This window comes from Protomyctophum bolini (genome assembly GCF_963924005.1).
Source record: "Protomyctophum bolini genome assembly, chromosome: 2".
Classification (NCBI taxonomy): Eukaryota; Metazoa; Chordata; class Actinopteri; order Myctophiformes; family Myctophidae; genus Protomyctophum; species Protomyctophum bolini.
Genome location: NC_137863.1, coordinates 9,905,805 through 9,924,653, shown reverse-complemented (window position 1 = coordinate 9,924,653; position 18,849 = coordinate 9,905,805). Strand labels below are relative to the sequence as shown.

The window sequence follows — 18,849 nt, the reverse complement described above, 5'->3', positions numbered from 1 at the left end:
GAAGCTACATATTAACCACTCTCCCCTTGTATTTACACGTGTAAAAAGCAGCTTTCTTCAAGGTTTATTTTTAAAATCAGGTCTTGTTCTACTTCAGCTAGTATGTAGTATAGTCAAAAATTAATAAGACCACTCTCCCTGACCAATTGCAGACAAAACGATAAAAAAAACAAAGATACTGTGGAATCCTATTTCTGCAGGAATCACTCCAGTGTGTGGTGTGCGTGTGTGCGTGATGACTGAATCAGCAGGATAACGCAGCAAGAAATGTTTCAGCATAAAAACAACTACACTACAGTAAGTCACAATTGATGGAGGTTGTGTGTTAGAGTCGAATGCATGAATGACCGGCTAAAAGTGATTAAATAAAATTTCTATATTTTATTCAGACAACAGAACACCGTATATGAGACAATCTTCTGGCTGGAATGAACAGTCAGTCAATGTAAAGACACATGGCAGAAAAATAAATACAAGGAACACTATTAATGGAGCAAAAATGAAGGAGACAATATAACTAAACTGATGCCTCCAAATGTGACTGCACAAGACATGCTTACACAGAGTGAAAATAGTGGAGAATGAAAGTTGTTCGTACCTTCACACCATTTAAATATTTAACACATCTTTTTGTTTAAATATAATTCTTCTTTATATCCCCATTCGGAATGTCTATCAGACAGTGTATTATTCAAAAGAATATTTAATAATATGCATTTTATTATATTTATTATATCTTCAGGTCTATCACACAAGTCGTTACAGATCCTCCTGGCATTGAAGAGCTTAGGAGCAGGTTAGGAGAGTGAGAAGAGAGACAGATAGGAGACGTATAAGTTACTGAAGGAAGGTGGAGAACAGGAAAGGGTGGTAGCAAGAGGCTGGAGGGGTGTGATTTTAGCAGGACACCTCCATGGTCTGGGGTGCAGACTGACTGTCCAGACCCCCAGTGCCGCCGGCCTCCAGCAGGCTGTTAAGGTTGCTGCGGCTGCGACTGCTGTCCATGGAAGTGATGCTGGAGGACGAGGCGGTACGAGAGCGAGCCAGACGAGTCATTCCTACTGACGCCACTGGGGGACAGACACACGGACACACAGACACACACACAATTAGCGTTCCAGTCATCCAGCACAGAGGCTCATTGCAGTGCAGGGGAGTGCAATGATATGACTCAGCTGGTTTAGAATCACATTCCCAGTAACATGACTGAAAAAATAAAATAATAATGACAAAAAAAATAAAAGAAATAATAATAACGATACCGCCAATATTCACCATGCAGACAATTCTGGCCAATTGTCATTTTCAAAATGAATTGACACAAATTTAATTGAAAACAAATTGCATGTGCAAACAAAATATATTGCACGTGTGAACGAACGATACAATTCAGTCTTGACTGAGGCAACACAACACTAGAATACAGCATTGGCAATTCCACTCAACTGAAAGGAAGCAGCACCAGCACCTCATGCAACAAAATAGGACAGAATAGAACTGAATCCATGCTAGGGGACGTAAATTAAATGCCTACAGGGAGATGAATGTGAGTCAAAGTATGCGAAAGATTTATTCGTGGACAGTTTAGAAACAATATCCACCACAATCCAATGCTAAACTCTCTTCTCTGGACCTATGCATACATTGACATTCATCTTTTGTAGGGCTAAAGTGGAGGTTGGCATTGGGTCAGAAGCCTTCTAGCCTGGCAGCTGAGCTCAAGAACGTGGTACCTGATTCGTTGCTCAGGTGACTGAGGAGAACGTAGGGAACTGTAAGTGTTAGTTAAAGAAAGGAAGAAAAGAGGGAGAAAGGAAGAAATGTTGAAAAGGAAAAGGTAGCTTTTTGTGTTGCTATTTACCACTTTGGTTTGTGCCTGATCCAAACAGAAGGTTAATGGGGTAGTGTGCTCGTCACAGTGCCTTATTAGAACAAAAAGGTCTAAACTGCAGTAAATGCACTGTAACACTGTGGCCAGCAGCATGTTCAAATGCACTGTAACACTGTGGCCAGCAGCATGTTCAAATGCACTGCAACACTGTGGCCAGCAGCATGTTAAAATGCACTGTAACACTGTAGCCAGCAGTATGTTCAAATGCACTGCAACACTGTGGCCAGCAGCATGTTCAAATGCACTGCAACACTGTGGCCAGCAGCATGTTCAAATGGCTTTTTGTTACACAATAGATAAGAGATCAAAGTATGCATTGACTCATCTCTGACACTTGTGTAACTTGCCTTTTTTTTCTCCACACTGTTGACAATATTTCACACTGTTGGCAATGTGTTTTAACGGAGGAAGAGCAGCTTTCAGAAACACGCAGAGGTGTTCCATTTTTTTTTCACCACTTTGTCTGCATGAAAAAGACTCATTCATTTGTACTAATCCTGCAATGCCATTTCCTCAACAGGGGAGGCGCGGTGGGGTCAGGGCAGGGGCTTGGTGGCCTTTATAGTGACACTGATCCATGGGGTACTACATTATTTACCACCCAAGGCTGCCCTCCCACTGTGAAGGGTTGGGGGTGGGTGGGAGGGTCAAAATATACACAGACATCACGTCCTAGGACCTAGTGTATAAAGCCAGTGCAAAAGCAAATCTACATATTCATGAATTGATCCATCCATGGACCAGCCTCTGGCTTGTGCATTGAAAATTAATGATTAAAAATAATAAATGTTTTTGTATAATTTGTTTGTTTTCGTTTAGTTTTTTGCAGATGAATGGGAAGGTAAAACCCAGAGGTAGGCTATGCACTGTTTCTGGAGGACATCATTAAACAAATAATAGAAAATAGGAAAGAAAAACACACAGGCAGAAACAAAGTGAGCGTTTTTCACTCCCACTCAGAACTGAACAGGAAGTATATCGCTGTTCAGCACACATCTGTGATGCCACCTTCATTTCAGACATGCTAGAAGCACCTCACCTACTGAGGATTGGGGGTGCGACACGCTGCAAAGAGCAGAAAGGAAACTGTGTTAACAACCACAGAGGCGCAAAGGCTGCCTCTCCGTGTCCGGGGTGACAAAAGCGGGGTCTTTTCAAGCATTGTTGGCCACAATCCACAGCCCAAATTTGAACACCACACGAAAACAACTAATTCGTCATTGCACTCACGTCAACAGGAACAGGCTCTGACCACAAACATGGCTGTGAACTTGTAAAGATTATTTGACAGTACAGAACAGGATGATACTAAACCTGAACAACATACAACACAGTACATAAATTATGACAAAACTGCACTGAAAGAAATGAAAGATTTGTGGACTTACTGTATCCCATGCCCTGAACAAAGTACTTGAAGGCCTCAGCCAGTTTGCCAGGCTGTGAAAGACAACATAGAAGCCCCGATTTAGAATTTATTCAGAAACATAATCATAATTTATGTTGGTCTTTTTTTTCTTAAAAAAAAAGAAAACCCACCTGCACAACTTGGGGCATGCCTCCACAGTCAGCCATCTTAGAAAGACAGGACAATGTGTTAGACATTGTAAGTGCTTCATATCCAGTAAATTGAAGGTTGCATCAATAATGTTTACCTTTAGCAATGTGGTTTTGGTCGGATTTAATCTGGAATTGCACTCCACCTGAAACAAGGCCATACATCTGAATTACAAGAAGCGGAAAACAAAAATACAGAAACACGCTAGGCAAGCAGTTATTTTCTCTATTATTTAAAAAGATTTCACATAATGATAATGCTCAAAACAGGAATGTAAGGGTGTGGTTAATACCAAGCTTAAGCTTTCAAAGTTTTGGGGAGTTTATGCCATTCAACTCACCACAGCCTCCACCGCAGGTGATGTGTCCCCAACCACAAGCAGGGAAGGGCATCTGGGTAAGAAGAGAACAGGGACAGAAATTACTATAGACGCACAATACAAGTGACACGGATTAATTATTGCCATCAGACGAGTACCAAAACCTACGTTAGTGTGTTGACGGTATCCTCATTCAGACCTACAATTGGCCTCTCAATTTCCAGGTCATGACGGCTAGTAAACAGAAGACACGTCGTTAGTTTACAATTAAGGCATTTAGCAGACATTCTTAATCCAGAGTTATTTACAGTAAGCAAGAACACCACAAGGTAACACACACACACATACACCTGTTCAGAATAGAGTAGACCTTGATTTCAACTTGTAACTTTTAGCGTTATTTATTTTAAATTCTTCTTTACCCTTTTCTAATTATTTTGCCCTCTTCCCCACACATGTAAAGCGTCTTTGAGTACTTTGAGCGCTATATAAATCCCAGTTATTTGTATTATTAATTATTATTATTAGTTAGATTATTATTATGCATCAAATGCATAGATGATTATTATTAGATTAGATTATTATTATTATGCATCAAATGCATAGATTATTATTATAGATTAGATTATTATTATTATTATTCAAATGCATAGAAATAGTCATCTAGGATAATAAGAACCTAACATCCGTCTAACGGTAGAATATCTGTACAATGAAACTATTAAGTATACACTAAAGAATGCTATGTCTACTTAATATGCTATCTTAGCCTTGCATACGCCTGCTAGGTCGTCGAGTCAAAGGCCAGTGCTACAGCAAGTGCTAAGGGTTAAGGTGGAGTCTGAAGAGGTGAGTTTTCAGGCTGCGGCAGAAGATTGGGAGTGAGTCTGCAGTTCTGATTGCAATGGGGAGTTCATTCCATAGTTTGGGAGCCAGAAGGGAGAAGAGTAGTGGAGGGGGGAGGTTGGATCTAACTTTGAAGGTATGGGGGTGGCATACCTTTGGTTGCTTTGTAGGCCAACATCAGTGTTTTGTACTGTGTAACAAATACAGTAACAAATACAGTAACCGGGAGCCAATGGAGGAGCAGAGAAGGGCCAGACATGTGAGAGTTTTGGTTGTGTGCTGTGGCAGCTTGGCCGAGATGGACTCAGCCCATTGAATGGCTACGATATGCTGTAAGGTGATCCATGTGTCTTTTGGGCTACACTGTCCAAAGTACCGGATTTATTGTGCAACTCATTATCTGAGTATGTCCTAGAGCAGGGATTTGTATTTTGGTGCAATGTTTTTGTCAGCACTTAATGTGCCAACAATGCAGGAATTTCTAAGTCGATTAATAAAATACTATTTTTCCAAGGGTCAAGAACACGTCCAAAAACGGTAAAATACTGATCTGCTATTCAAGAGGATAAACAAAAATCACACCTGTGTGAAGTGAGGGGCGCGTTTGTGAAAGACGAAAATCTACAACAATAGCTGAATATAGGGGGGCTAGCACCCCTCAAAAATCACACATTCTGTGCTCCGCCAGTCAAATCATCACAAATGTCATTCCAGCCAATCACTTTTGCCATCTTTTCTGCCCTCACCTTTTATCCTCAATATGTACTTTGCTCAGCCAATCAAATCATCGCTATGGGGTGATCAGTCAATCAAATCATTGTGTTTGTGTTCACTATAAGCTGGGCATAAAATCTATCATCATATATCACCTCATTCCGGCCAATCACAATTTGGGTCCTCACTTTTGTCTTTAATGTTTCTGTTTACACAAGCCCTCAAAGATGGACATAGGAGGGGCTAGCGCCCCTCAAAAATAATTCAAAAAATAAAATGTTACTGTATTTATTTACTATTGGTAGGAGCCACAGAATAGGGCCAGATTGTCCTGGTTGATGTCCTGGGCGATGTGCAGACGGTAGGTCTGGACCAGTTCCTGGTTGTCCGTCAGCTCCTCCTGAGTAGTGGAGAGTAGAATACAACTTAATGAGTGTTAAAATAGCTTGTCCTGAGTAGTGTAGAGTAGAATACAACTTAATATGTGCTATGCTAATCTCCATCCCCCAGTGGTAGAGGACAGAAATAACAGGGTCTCTATATTTCTAAGATAACTAGAAATGCACTCTGTCGAGCTGCCAACTTGCACGTTGCACACAAGTAGGCCATACATGGCCTACTTGTGCGCAAGCAGAGTGTGCAAGTACTGCTGACCTCTACGAACTTACGATCAGCCCCTCTATAAAATATAAATACCGTATACCTACCTTGAAGCGTACCTTAGTTACGTCACCGTCAACAGCCAATAAGGGACCACCATTCTTACCGACATACAGTCATACATGTATACATAAGTTACCTTTTACCCACCCAACATTGAAACATTTCTTAATTATGTCGACCACAGTACTTGCGCACTCTGCTTGCGCAAGTAAAGACAAGAAAAATATATGCAGGAATATCAAGATGTTACAGTCACCATGACTGTAACAATTCACATAAGGGGAACACACTGGCAGGAGTATTGTTGTAAAAACTCACAGTGCTGAAGTGGTGAGCCATCACAATGTCCACCAGGTTACTAGTCCATCCCGTCAGCTGTCCATATGCAAAGACAAAATCACACCCGTGTGAAGTGAGGGGCGGTCTTATCATCATCATACATCATCTCATGAACAACTGAATTTATGCGTTTGGTTAGTCGATTTGCTCGTCTACGTACATTTTTCCTTCATTGTCAATGGCATTTCATGTTTGTGTTTTACGTCATATTTGAGGCACACACAGTATGACCTAATTTCTCCTTTCAATGTCAAATATGAGACGTGTGGGGACTAAAGCTGTAAATAGGAAAAGTGTCCAATTAAAGGAGCTGGCATTGTGAATTTGTTAAGCATGGGGGAGTATAAAGATGCACGAGTATGGTAGACTAGACATCCAGCATACATTACGACACTCATCTGAAACTTATATGTAAATTTAACTTCAACAAGAGTATGAATGGAAAGACTAGGATCCGTATGCGTCCGTAAATGAACATTGTACTAACCTTGGAGGCGGCCCAGTCAATCCAACCCTCTGCACAGGGGTCTACATCGATCAGGACAAGGCCTTCTACCATGTCGGGATGGTTCAGCTGTGAAGACAAAGAAAAAGGTCAGTTGTGGTTTTAAATGAGGTTTCTCTGCAACAATTGGTAGTTCACATGTCTTTACTAATCCAGTATGGACTGGGATGATGAGATAGTTGTACCTTCTTGCAAACATACAAGTCTTTACTCTTTATACTAGATTTATACTTTTTTTTTTTTAAAGATATGTTTGTGGCATTTTCTGCCTTTATTGATAGGTAAAAGTATACCGACAGGAAATGGGGAGAGAGATGGGTGAGAAGACACGCGGCAAAGGCCGTCGGGATCGGGAGTCGAACCCGCAGCACGCCGTCCACTGGGTTTAATAGCAGCCTACAGACTGGACACACCAAACTACAATGGCTTTCTTCATTAAATTCCGAAGAAGACCGGACCCTTCAAGGACCATGTCAGCTCAGCCATACCGACTACTAAACCCACCTACAAGATAGACCATAGCCCCAATCCTCTCTTTTTTTGCTGTTCATTTTTCAGTGCTCTTCCTTGACCCTGCTCGACTCGCTTTCGCTTCTTTCTGCGCTATTGTACAGACATCACGCCTACGAGCTATTCTGCATGGAGTACAGTAACATTAAAATTCTCTGCTTCAAATAAATGAAACCGAGAATGAAATTGAGAATCACCTGGGGATAGTTCTGAAATGTTAAAGGCCGGGTATCAGCTCCATGTGGGCTAAACGACCCAAAAGCCTAGAGAAGCTGTGGTTATGGACCCATTTCACAGCCCATGCATGTAACTGATGGGTAAGCACAGCTGAAGGTAATGACACCGGCATGGAATGGACCCAGAAGTGAATGTCATTATCTTCAGCTGTATTTGTGAAAACGTTTTATTATAAACGGAGATGGAGAAGATGGACAGCAGGGCATATGGAGGTGGAGAGGTTGGGGGAAATCAGTGGTAGTGGGTAGATGTGGACGTACCCCGAACCGGGAGAGGATGTAGGCTCCTGCTCCGACACCGATGGCAATCACAGTGTTCACCCTGCGGGGAGCACAACACGGCCAGTTATTACAGGGACGGAAATGAACAGTCAGTGTGTAATATATGCAGATTGCCACTGATCGATTTGACAGCGGGGTGCAGCATGCATGCACTCACTTGAGCTGAGTCAGCACGGAGGGCAGCATCTCTGCCAGTTCCTCCATGGTTGGGTACTGGTATCTGGAGATGGACAGAGAGAGAGAGACACAGTGAGAGATAGAGAGAGACAAGAGACAGAGACTCAACCCATGCCAATGGCTACAATGAAATCTAGCTTCGAGTTTGCTTACAATGAAATCTATCTTCGAGTTTGCTTACAATGAAAATCAGTTTGGGAGCTTAGGACCACTTCGCCCATTGTCAACCTGTCTTCATATATTTGATTAATCTCCGTCCCAGGCATCCGACGTAAATTCATTAATAAGGCGGAGACCTCCGTCTCGGGCTTTCTAAGTGTTAATTTTGCATGCATTGTCTATGAGCAGACCAGACACACACAAAGAGTAAAACATTGGGAGACCAACCCAGCGGGGAAGGGTGGAGCGCCCTCTTGTTGTCCAGGTGCGTCAATATGGACTACAGCAAAATGTTGGGTGATCTCCTGCATGTCCTCATAGTTGAACAAGGTGTTGAAGCAAGACTTGTCTGGACAAGGAAAGAAAGGGAAACAGTCACAACCATAATCTATCAAGAGTAGGACCCCCAACAAGAGGTCGGAGACTAGTTTGACTCATGTAAGCGTACTGATCCTTGTTAAACCCCCATGGCCCTGGCAGTAGTCTCTCTTAACTAAACAGAAGTGACAGTGTTAGTATTGTGGACGGTGTGTGCTGACTCACGGTTGAGGCCGATGTCATGGTACGTGAGGATGATAGGTCGGTTTCCCTTGGGCACGCCCCTCATGGTCACATGGAGAACGCCATGCGGTGTCTCAATGTCATGCTCCTGTATCCAATCAAGAGAGAGAGAGCGCACAATTCAGGACATGACAGACTCACCTTTTTAATAATTGAGCCAATTTGATTCGCAAATATATTCGTGTTCTGTGTGGATGTGCTCGTACCACAAACCGTTTGATAACGGCGAAGGACCATAAGAGCATAGAAATGTAGACTTAAATTAAAGGGGGTGTAAGTGTTATTTTCTCGTCAAAATAAGTGGTAAATAGTAAATGGCTCTACAATCTGATTAGTAATCATTGCTTAGAATGCTCAGTAACACTGATGGTAAACCAACCACTCTCCAGCTCTTTAGTAAACAGTGTAAACAAATGGTAAGTTCACACGAGCAGATGCAAAGATAAACAGCATATTGCTTTTCATCCGTGTTGTTCAACATGGTCGTTGACGTCATCAAGTGTGAGGATGTGTGTCAGAGGAAGCTGGGTTCCACAAACGTCACTGAAGAACCAATAATCACAGTAAAGCACACCCTCGAGTGTAAAATTGGTTCGCACTACGTCATTGACAGTTGTATCTTTGGCAGCAGCTACAAACGTCGGATTTGCTTCGTAGCTTCATGTTGCTGACTTCCATTGGATGGTAGATTGTATCTTTGCATCTGCCTGTCTGAACGCAGCAAAAAGGATGGATGAGCAGGCAAAATATGAATTGGGATTTAGGATACTAAACATTTGAAACTGATAAATGGGTTCTTTCTCCCGGTTTGGATGAAATTGGTGGGCATGTTTTCTTTTCTTAAAGATTTTTCGAGAAAGTGAAACCCCTGAAACTGAACAAACACTATAGCAATGATTAATATCAGAATATAGAGCTAAAAAAAACAACTATTTGAAAATAAATCACTTATAGCACCTTTAAAACTATAGCCTTTTCTATGTGGTCAGAAAAGGATCCAATGCACAAGATATCTTATCCTCGCATCTTATGTTAGAACAACATTCATCACATGGAAGAAAGTATCCAATGGTCCGTAGGACAGTCCATTTGCCAAACAATCTGTGGGGGTGCGTTCAATATGCAGCACGTGCTCCCAGCACAAAGCCCCAAATATGCTGGGACATTCAAATGCCTGAATGGGCTGTCTGGGAGTCCTTTTAATTTCAGGTTTCGGAAACTCAAAGCCCTAAGCCTAAGTATGACTGCACAGCAAAAGCCTGAGTCATCGCCTCTTGAATGCAGCTGCAGGGGGCTGCCATTAAAATTCAGGGAGCTGTTGCTGCAGTTGCTTCAGTTCAGTCCCATCCATCTCTTGTAATAGGCATTTCCGTGAAGCTGTCAATTACCAGCACAGTGCAGTATAACACAGGGAAAGCTTAACTGGAGCACACAGGCCTGTATCTCTGGTGCATAGAGTAAGGTTTCGATGTTGGTACATCTTCATTAGTCAAGAGCAGCCCACCTTGTAGGGCTTGTACAAAAGCAAGCAATGGAATGGTTGGAAAAAAGTGTGTATCGATCCACATCAATTTGCATTAAATATGACAATCTTGGTCCTACGGTCGGTCGTGTCTTGGTTCCAGTAAAATGGAGGATGACACAGCAAAAATACAGTGGTACAACTCTGCATTAGTATTCAGACGACATGGAAGAGGAAGTGACGCAATATACGGTAACTGACAGTCATTCTTTGGCATGTGTCCAAACTTTCCTCGTGCTCAGCTCTCTGCTGTACCTCTACAGATTCACAGCATTTTTCTACGTCACACTTGCGCGCACAGTCGCACACATGCACGTGCAGCTTCCAAGGTCAGTGTGACTTGGCGCTACACACAAAGGTGTGTGTGAGGAGATGGAAAGAGAGAGAGAGAGGGAGAGAGATAGATAGATAAGTGGCAGCAGTGGCTCAGACGGTAGAGTGGCCGCCCTGAGCACCAGAAGGTTCCGGTTTGATAGCCTCCTCCTGGCTCTGTGTTGAGGTGTCCTTGAGCAAGACACTAAACCCATGCTCACAATTAGCAGGTTGGTACCCTGCATGGTTGCCTGTTATGATGGTGTGTGAATCTAATACACAAGGTGAAGGGTTTCGGATGAAAGGCGCCAAGTAAATATAAATGTAAACACACACACACACAGTCACAGTCCCATTCTGCATGTGAGTGAGTGGGTGTTGGGTGTGGTCCAGAGCATGACTGGCCTCAAGGCCCACTAGTCATCAATAATACAGTGCACAAGCAGTGTGTAGCGAACAGACACTCAGAGACAGAATGGTACTGCATTGTGACTGTCTGTCTGTGCACTCCATTCCCCATTTTAGACATTCGACTGATGGATACATGTCACAAGCTCTCTGGAGGTATTGAAGGTTAATTCTCAAGGACGACTGTTGCAGTATATTCTCTGTGACCACAGTAGACTGTAATTACTCACAGTAAACACAAACAACAAAAGGTACCTCTTCAATTTCAACTATTATCATGTAATCATCTAACACGGTTACAGATGCTCGGTTTCCAGGGTCTTTTCATACACCTCAGAAATTAAATGCCAGTGGACTGCAGTTTTGGAATTTGGGGAAGGACGATGTCAAGGACAAACCGTGTGAGAGGAGAAGATTTGTTCTAAGAAGAAAAAGGGCACACAGACACTCCAACTCACAAAACAATAACGAATGAAATATATGAAAGTGGAAAAGAGGGAGAGAACACAGCAATAGCTCCAACTCCTCATTTTCACTAATAACGCAGACAGCCATGCTGGCCAACAGCTGGGGGGGGGGGGGCTGAAGCGGGGAGGGAGACCTCACCGGAATACTGAGCAGGAGTTTGTTTCTCTGAGGAGAAAGAGAGACGTTTCTTTTTTCCTCCGCCATTTGCCTGGGGCCGATGGAACGAGCCTCTGCAGTGTAACCACCCACCAGAGACTCTAGGTTGCATAGATAGAACCACACAGTCCCGTAATGAAGGAGAACGGGGTAGTAAAGCTGGATGAGTGTGTGATGAGTGTGGGGTGATATACTCAACAGGCAGAGGGGGCAGGGGCAGGGGGATGGGGTAAGGAGAGATTGAGAAAAGGAGAGCAGTATGTCATGCTTCATCTCCTCCTGCAAATCCTGCTCCTGTCTACTCCAACAACCCCCCCCTGTCACCACAACCCCCACCCAGTCCGTTTACCCTGCCTTGATGCTGACATCAATCAGCTCCACGACAGAGCACTATTACAGGGCAGAAACATTGGGGTTGCAACCCATGCATGTACACACAACACACACACACACACACACACACACACACACACACCGCCACAAGCATTGATGGGTGGGTGCCTACACAAAATGTGTGTCTGTCACTAAAGGAATAGGTAAAAACAAATTCAAGATCTCAAATGGGTATCAGGGGGTTGTGCTCTGTTGTTACTATGAGGGGAGTGGGAGGGCTTGTCTCCTGATGGACTATTTCAGTACATCATAAAACATACTGAGGGACAAGGCCATGTCATCATCAGCGATATCTAAAGGCAACACTATGGCACAATGCACCACCTCATAGCTTTAATTAAAGCAAAACACATCCAGGCACACGCACAAAGGCACCCCCACACACACACACACACACAAATGTACAAAGAAAAACACGTGCATGCGAGTGCACAGTCTGCACACATTTACACTAATGGATAGTCGTAAACAGGCATTAAACACCACCACAAATGACCACACAGCACTGACCGACACAGATGGGCACGTACACACACACTGGTTGTAGCATTTACAGATTCAAAGACACTCAGCACACAGATATGCATATTTCATATCATCATGTTACAATGCACCACTAAACACTGGGTATGTTTTGGCTGCGCTGATAGTGCACAAGGGTACTGTACGCATCCTGACTTACAAAATAGACACACACATAACACACACGTTTTTCGATATGCACGCGTGCAAACATGCATGACATGATCACGACAAAATCTGGCAGGAAAACAGTTCAACCCAATAGCACCAACTGCCCAGAACAAAACAGCTCAGGCTCTGAGCTGTTTGTCTGAGACAGTGATGGGCGTGCCAGGAAGACCCTGCACTCCACAGCTGGCTTCTGTCAACCTGGAGCCTGGATAACGTGCCACAGAAACACCCCCTTGTTGAGCCAACCCTCCGCTCCCTTCCCCGGCGAGGTGTGTCAGACAGGACAAGACTCACTTCACTCACCACTCCATTCCCAGAGCATGCAATCTGGTCCAGATCCAGAATAGCAGACATGTTTTCCCACGCAGGAGAGGAGTGTGTTATGCTACGAGTGCGTGCGCCAGAGGAGCTTTGAAGATCTACAAGGAGGGAGGGCAGGAGTGGGGATGCAGAGCAAAAGAGGTGTGAGTGAGAGAGAGACAGAGGAGGGAGGGAGGTAGAGGGAACGGGGACCGACTGCACCCCTTGACGGCAGTGGGCTGAAGCTGTGCAGTAGCGGGAGGGTGAGCGCAGCGACAGGAGAAGCGGCAAGAGAGAGATGCAGCAAAGGGAGAGAGGAAGAATGGGCGAATAACCTGAATGAAAGGAAAGGAGTAGGGAAGGACAAGACAGAGAGGTGGGGGAGAGAGAGAAAGAGAGAGAATGAAAAAGATAGGCAGAGGCGGGGGAGAGTGAGACTGCAGTTTGCACTTGGTAAGCACAAGGCGTCCGTGGATCCAGCCAGGGCTGCTAATTGGATTAGAGATGGTCATGTGGATGGAGGCTGGGCGGGGCTAAAGGGAGAAGGAACAGGGTTGGGGGAAGGATGGATGGATGGAGGAGGAGTGTTGGGTGGAAGCAGGCAGCCCAGGAAACAGCGATGTGACGTCAACGTGATGCCATAGGAAGGGAGATGAGATGAGAACGGTACATAGCATGGTAGACGAGGAGAGAGGAAACGAGACACATTCACTGCTGACCCCTGGGTTGCTGCAAATTGCTGATTTACCACTAATCGTTTTCCGTTCACACAAACTCTCCTCATCTTTTAGTTTCAGATTCATTTGAATGATCTCTTCACACAAACCAAGCTAACAGTACAAATGGTCTCACTTCACACACCATATTACAGGAAAAGCCTCAAATCCAGTGATCCAGATTCCCAATTGAATGCAAATTTTCATAACTTGACAATAGCCATCCTTACAGACTACAGTATGCTTTGTTGTGAATCTCAGTTCTCAGACATTCTCTCTCACCATGTTCAAAACCCATTTTCAGTAATGGGATTTCACAACCTTGGTTAACTTATTTATGTTCTGCTGAAAAGAAAATATAATATTATAACATAAAGAAAAACAAGCAGTATACTGTATCAGCAGGACATATTTTCTCAGAATCTTTTCCTCTAATCCACATATTTTGTTCTCTAATGCCCTTCTGTCAAACATTAGCTGCTAGGGTGAAGCAGTATGTGAGGCCTGCCCTTAGTTTAACCTCTTGAATCCCAGCATGCCTATTCAGGGGGGTAACTCACAACGCACCTGGTTGTGAGCTTTTAGATCGGCTAGTATTTCTGCGAAGAGATTTGGTGTATAGACAGAAAAACAAAGGGTCTGAGAACAATTGTAACTAGTCCATTTTACTAAGAAAGGTTTAAGTAGTTATTAAAGCTGCCTAGGCTGCTGTGTGACCAACGGTAATCCTGTAGCCAGAGCAGAATGGGTGAGTTGGTGGAATCAAGGGACATTCCACTCATTCAGAAAACATGGTTGCGACTAGTAATAGCACTGCTCTACAGGTGGTGCACCTACATATCATTAGGAAACATTGTTATACACAGATTATACCCAATTATATTTAAATCTATTACGCCAGATGAGAACAATCAATTAACTACATTTCAAACATGCATTAAGGAGAAAAGAAGATGACCTGAAACTATACTCAACACTCAAAAGCTACTCTGTTGTAGTTCTCTCTCTACCCTTTTTGAAACTAGCTCCTCGCCACTCGCCCTACACACTTCCACTTGGTTTGAGCATAGATATATAAGAAATAGAGATGGGAGGGGAATCCCGGTGCCGTCTCTATTATTGGGGGGCGCTAGCCCCTCCTATATACAGGTTTAATGTTTGTTTTTTATTGAAGCTAGATACGAGCTGATACGAGCACCCCTCATTTCACGCAGGTGTGATTTTGTATATATCTATGCTCAAACCGAGTGGAAGTGTGTAGGGCGAGTGGTGCGGAGCTAGTTTCAAAAAGGGTCTCCAGCACCACCCTAAGGAATGAGTGTCCTTTAACTGCCACTATACACTTAATTATTATGTGGTTAAAGGCCAGGATATGTTGCTTTTTCCACCTCGTCAAAGGTTCCATACCATCATAGCGCTGGTCATAACGTATGTGTTGAAGAAAAGCTGTTTAGGTGCACGACTTTCCATGGTCTGCTCATGACTGAAGATTCTGTGTATATTAGTTATTACAGTACATTTCAAGCACAACTCAATACAAAAACCGTTCAAAATCTCTCATACCAAACTCCAAAGACTAGGTGCCCAATGGACACCTAGGCTGAGGGTTCGACTCAGCGTCTCCCCCCCCCCCCCCCCCCCCATCTCTCTCCCAATTTCCTGTCTGACTACTGTTCCCTATCAAAGGTATAAAAAGCCCCAAAAACAAATGTATAAAAAAATAATAATAAAAGAGTTGGATTGGGGGTACGTACGTCCCTGCGACATACTAGCGTCATGTCAACAAGCTGCCTCACGCTACAGAAACAGGAGATAGAATATGGGCCTCATGGCTCAGCTGTCGGCAAGGCTTACCTTTACCATCATCTCTAGGTGCTTGGACCATATATAGAGGCATGACGGAGCGACGGACGGGTGTTTGCAGGTTTTCATAGTAATTAATTTGGCACAAATACAAGTGAAACCATTATAATGTTATCATTGGCCAAGGTTAGAATCTGGGCTGCAACGTGCAGTGGACATTTATTTATTTCCCCCTTGCGATCCAATCCGATTAACCCATTCTGACCGGGAACCCATTTTGGTGTTAGCATCATGTTGTGCTTTATCTATTGAAAAAATAGCAGATCTACAAGCTCATAGCGCGCCACCGAGTGGCGCGCTACGAGCTTGTAGGTCTGCTATTTTTGAAAAATCGAAGAGCGACTTGACATTTTTAGAATCTGATCTCAGGTCAGAATGGGTTCATCAGACCAGTGTGTGTCCAGTGGAAACATTCGTATGAATCTGATCTCAGGTCAGAATGGGTTAATGATGATACGTTTCCGCAAATTACGCTATTATGATGTCACACTGATCAAAGGTTGCCCCGTTTTCAGGAATAACATTTTGTGGAACATCATCATCATCATAGTTGTCTGACTTTGGTTTCTGTGAGCCAAAGAGACATGCTTTCACAGTGCTGCCAAGTAGGGCAGCATAACAAATAGCAGGACAGCATACAAAGGGAGGTACTGTTGAACTGGCTCTTAAATACAGCCAGGTTCAATCATGCAGGCCAGGTACCTACAGTAGTATGAGGGTCTCAACATGAGTGGTTGACCGTAGGTCAGCAGTAGGCTCCACTCAACCCCTCATCAGCATACCGTAAATAGATTTTCCATTAGCACTAGCACACTAGAACAGCATTCATATATATATACAAACCTATATTTTGGACTAATATGAAGAGACATCCAAAGTCACACTCCTATACCTACATAATGCTCAAGCACAGTCGCACACCTACACTGACATGCAAACAGAATATTACAAGACCCCTGTAACAAAGAACAGGCTTATAGTGCCCTCTCCTGGCCTTGATGAGTGCTGCTAATTTAAGAGGCAGCAGCTGCTCTGGCCTGCACTGCACCCTGTTGTTCTAATGTGGAAGCACAGGGATATTCTCTGTGTTTGTGCTAGGATGGTACAAGGACATGTGGATAAGGGCCTCTGGCGGCCATTATAGTCCGGCAGCCGATAGGCTTCTTTTGTTTAAAGTGGGAAATTTGGTATATAGTATTTTTTATTGGCCTAAAGTATTGTCTATATACATACATCCATGAATCCACTTGCTGACCGGCTGTCGGTATTGAGCAATTTGTTTTATAAGGGTTTATATGTTATCCTATTATTAATATCTTATATAAAAAGGCAAGATTTTTTTTTTTTAATTTTCATTATGCTTTATATAACATGTGTCTGTGCCATGTCAAACTAGGGACTTTTCATGATTCCGAATTCATTCCAAGCATTAGTTTTGCACAAAAAACACCCCTTGGGCTAAAAATGACCATAACCACTTGCCCAAATGTGCCCAAGCCCAAAACTAATGCTTGGAATGGATGGACATGTCACAATTGTCACATGCTAAAGCATAATGACATTTTGACATTTTTGCCTTATATAGGATGTTAATGGTAGGATCACATAAACCCCTATAAAACAAATAACTCAATACCGACAGCCGGTCAGCAAGTGTTCATGAATGTATGTATATACCGGTAGACAATATTTTAGGCCAATAAAAAAAGACTAAATACCAAATTTCCCACCCCACAAGCCCGGCTGCCGGACTATTACAACCTTCATCATATTTCAATGATGATCAATGGTTACATAGGGTGGATTATGAGGCAACGTGTTAACAACCCATAGACCGTTTCAAGAAAAATCAAAAGAACAAAAACAGGCAAAAGGAATCATTGTGCTCCATTTACTCCTCTTGCGCTCCACAGTAATCTCCAGTCATCCACCATGAGCAGTTCTGCTTCTAAAAGCAGTTCTATTTTTAAAAGCGCACATCGGCCCTTTCCTTTTCTATAAAATGACTCCACCTTGAGTGTGCACTCTAAATAGTACACAGTCTGGTGTGTGGATGGATTCTAACTCACTCACGCCCCCCAACCAACGTTGGAAGGACACCTTAGGGGATGCTGAGACTGCCTTTTCCACTGCTTCACGATTCAGGTACAGGGGCATGGACTGACATGACGGCTGCAGTGCTAGCGGAATTCCTCTAGTGGGAGCTCTGGTAGTTCTGGAAAAACCACAGAAATGTGGAACAGAGCATGGATCCTTTAACCAGCGGCTGCAGCAGCGGAATATGACGCCCTGATGTGAACTGTGAATAGATGAGTCTTGCACTGTCCTTTTTTTGCAGTGCATGCACACGCGAGACCCCTTGTCGTCCACAAGTGACGTCAGTATGTAATGTGATACTGTGTAGAGCAAAGCAGGGCAAGGCAAAGCTCTGTACCAAAGTATTGTGCGCATTGTTGTGCTTTGCAAAAAAAGGGATTACATTATTCTGAATCTTTTCAACGGAAGTCAGCCGGCCGGGACGGAATCCCACCATAGCATAGATTAATTTAGCAGCTTTATGTTCAACTGCGTGACTGAATACTTCAGACACTTGGGACTGGCTGTTAAGCAGGCAGCACAAACCTGCTGTTCTGCACTGGGTGCTCTTCCTTTCCCTCTCATACCTGCAGTAGCTATTTTTAGCCCGAATGGGATGCTGGGAGTCGGCGGCGTGACTGCAGAGAGTAAAGGGGGTGGGATTTAACCCCTCCGAGGCCGGTGACTGACGAAAAGCATCCTTTGGCTACATCTTAGAATCAATGTACTCATAAATGGAAGCTCATTATCACTTAAATTGCTGTCCTTCCCCATTGTTGAGTCCTTCCCGGTAAAGACTTTGGCATGCTTCCTGTGCCCGAGAATGCCTGACATCCATTGCCAAAAGATAATCTCTCCATATCTCACTACGGAAAAGAGTGAAGGCTGTAAATAATAGTACACAAGAATTGGCTAAATCATTCAGATGATTATAAATAATAATATCACACCACATATGGCCGTCAGTCCATCATGCCTCATGACATGCTCCATATATGAAGATCACGACACAGACCTCATCAAACCCTGGATAGCCATACATGGAGAAGACTGGATCTGCATTTATGGAGCTGGCCAGGAACTCTAAATCCGACCTCAAAACCTTAGATCTCCATACATGGAGCTGACCTGTTCTGATATTCAATTTCCATTATGTTGATCCTTCCCCACCCGTCCTTCCTC

The 18,849-nt window shown here is 43.5% G+C and overlaps 1 protein-coding gene across 5 annotated transcripts; it reads right to left on the bottom strand.

Annotated features, from left to right (window-relative positions):
• Positions 1-361: 361 nt before the first annotated feature.
• On the bottom strand, positions 362-13,408 carry ndrg3a (ndrg family member 3a). 5 transcript variants are annotated; one of them, XM_080787259.1, is made up of 15 exons: positions 13,007-13,408; positions 8,743-8,848; positions 8,428-8,548; positions 8,021-8,083; positions 7,843-7,903; positions 6,818-6,904; positions 6,310-6,366; positions 5,625-5,728; positions 3,937-4,002; positions 3,790-3,841; positions 3,547-3,594; positions 3,431-3,466; positions 3,280-3,331; positions 1,734-1,772; positions 362-1,070 (listed from the first exon to the last, which is right to left on the bottom strand). In XM_080787259.1, exons 1-15 carry the CDS (start codon positions 13,064-13,066, stop codon positions 898-900), a joined length of 1,125 nt encoding a protein of 374 aa, XP_080643385.1. In that variant the 5' UTR covers positions 13,067-13,408; the 3' UTR covers positions 362-897. The 5 variants fall into 5 exon arrangements, with proteins under 5 accessions (XP_080643385.1, XP_080643386.1, XP_080643387.1 ...); XM_080787260.1 differs by having other exon boundaries at positions 13,016-13,408; XM_080787261.1 differs by lacking the exon at positions 13,007-13,408 and adding an exon at positions 11,258-11,296.
• Between the last annotated feature and the right edge of the window lie 5,441 nt (positions 13,409-18,849).

What these genes read in the sequence shown, in the direction of transcription:
- ndrg3a (XM_080787259.1), bottom strand. Translation starts at nt 13,066, where the DNA reads ATGTCTGCTATTCTGGATCTGGACCAGATTGCATGCTCTGGGAATGGA. An exon ending in CACCTGCGGTGGAGGCTGTG is followed by an intron (nt 3,595 to 3,789) that starts GTGAGTTGAATG and finishes GCCTTGTTTCAG; the next exon opens with GTGGAGTGCAATTCCAGATT. An exon ending in GCATGCCCCAAGTTGTGCAG is followed by an intron (nt 3,332 to 3,430) that starts GTGGGTTTTCTT and finishes TGTCTTTCACAG; the next exon opens with CCTGGCAAACTGGCTGAGGC.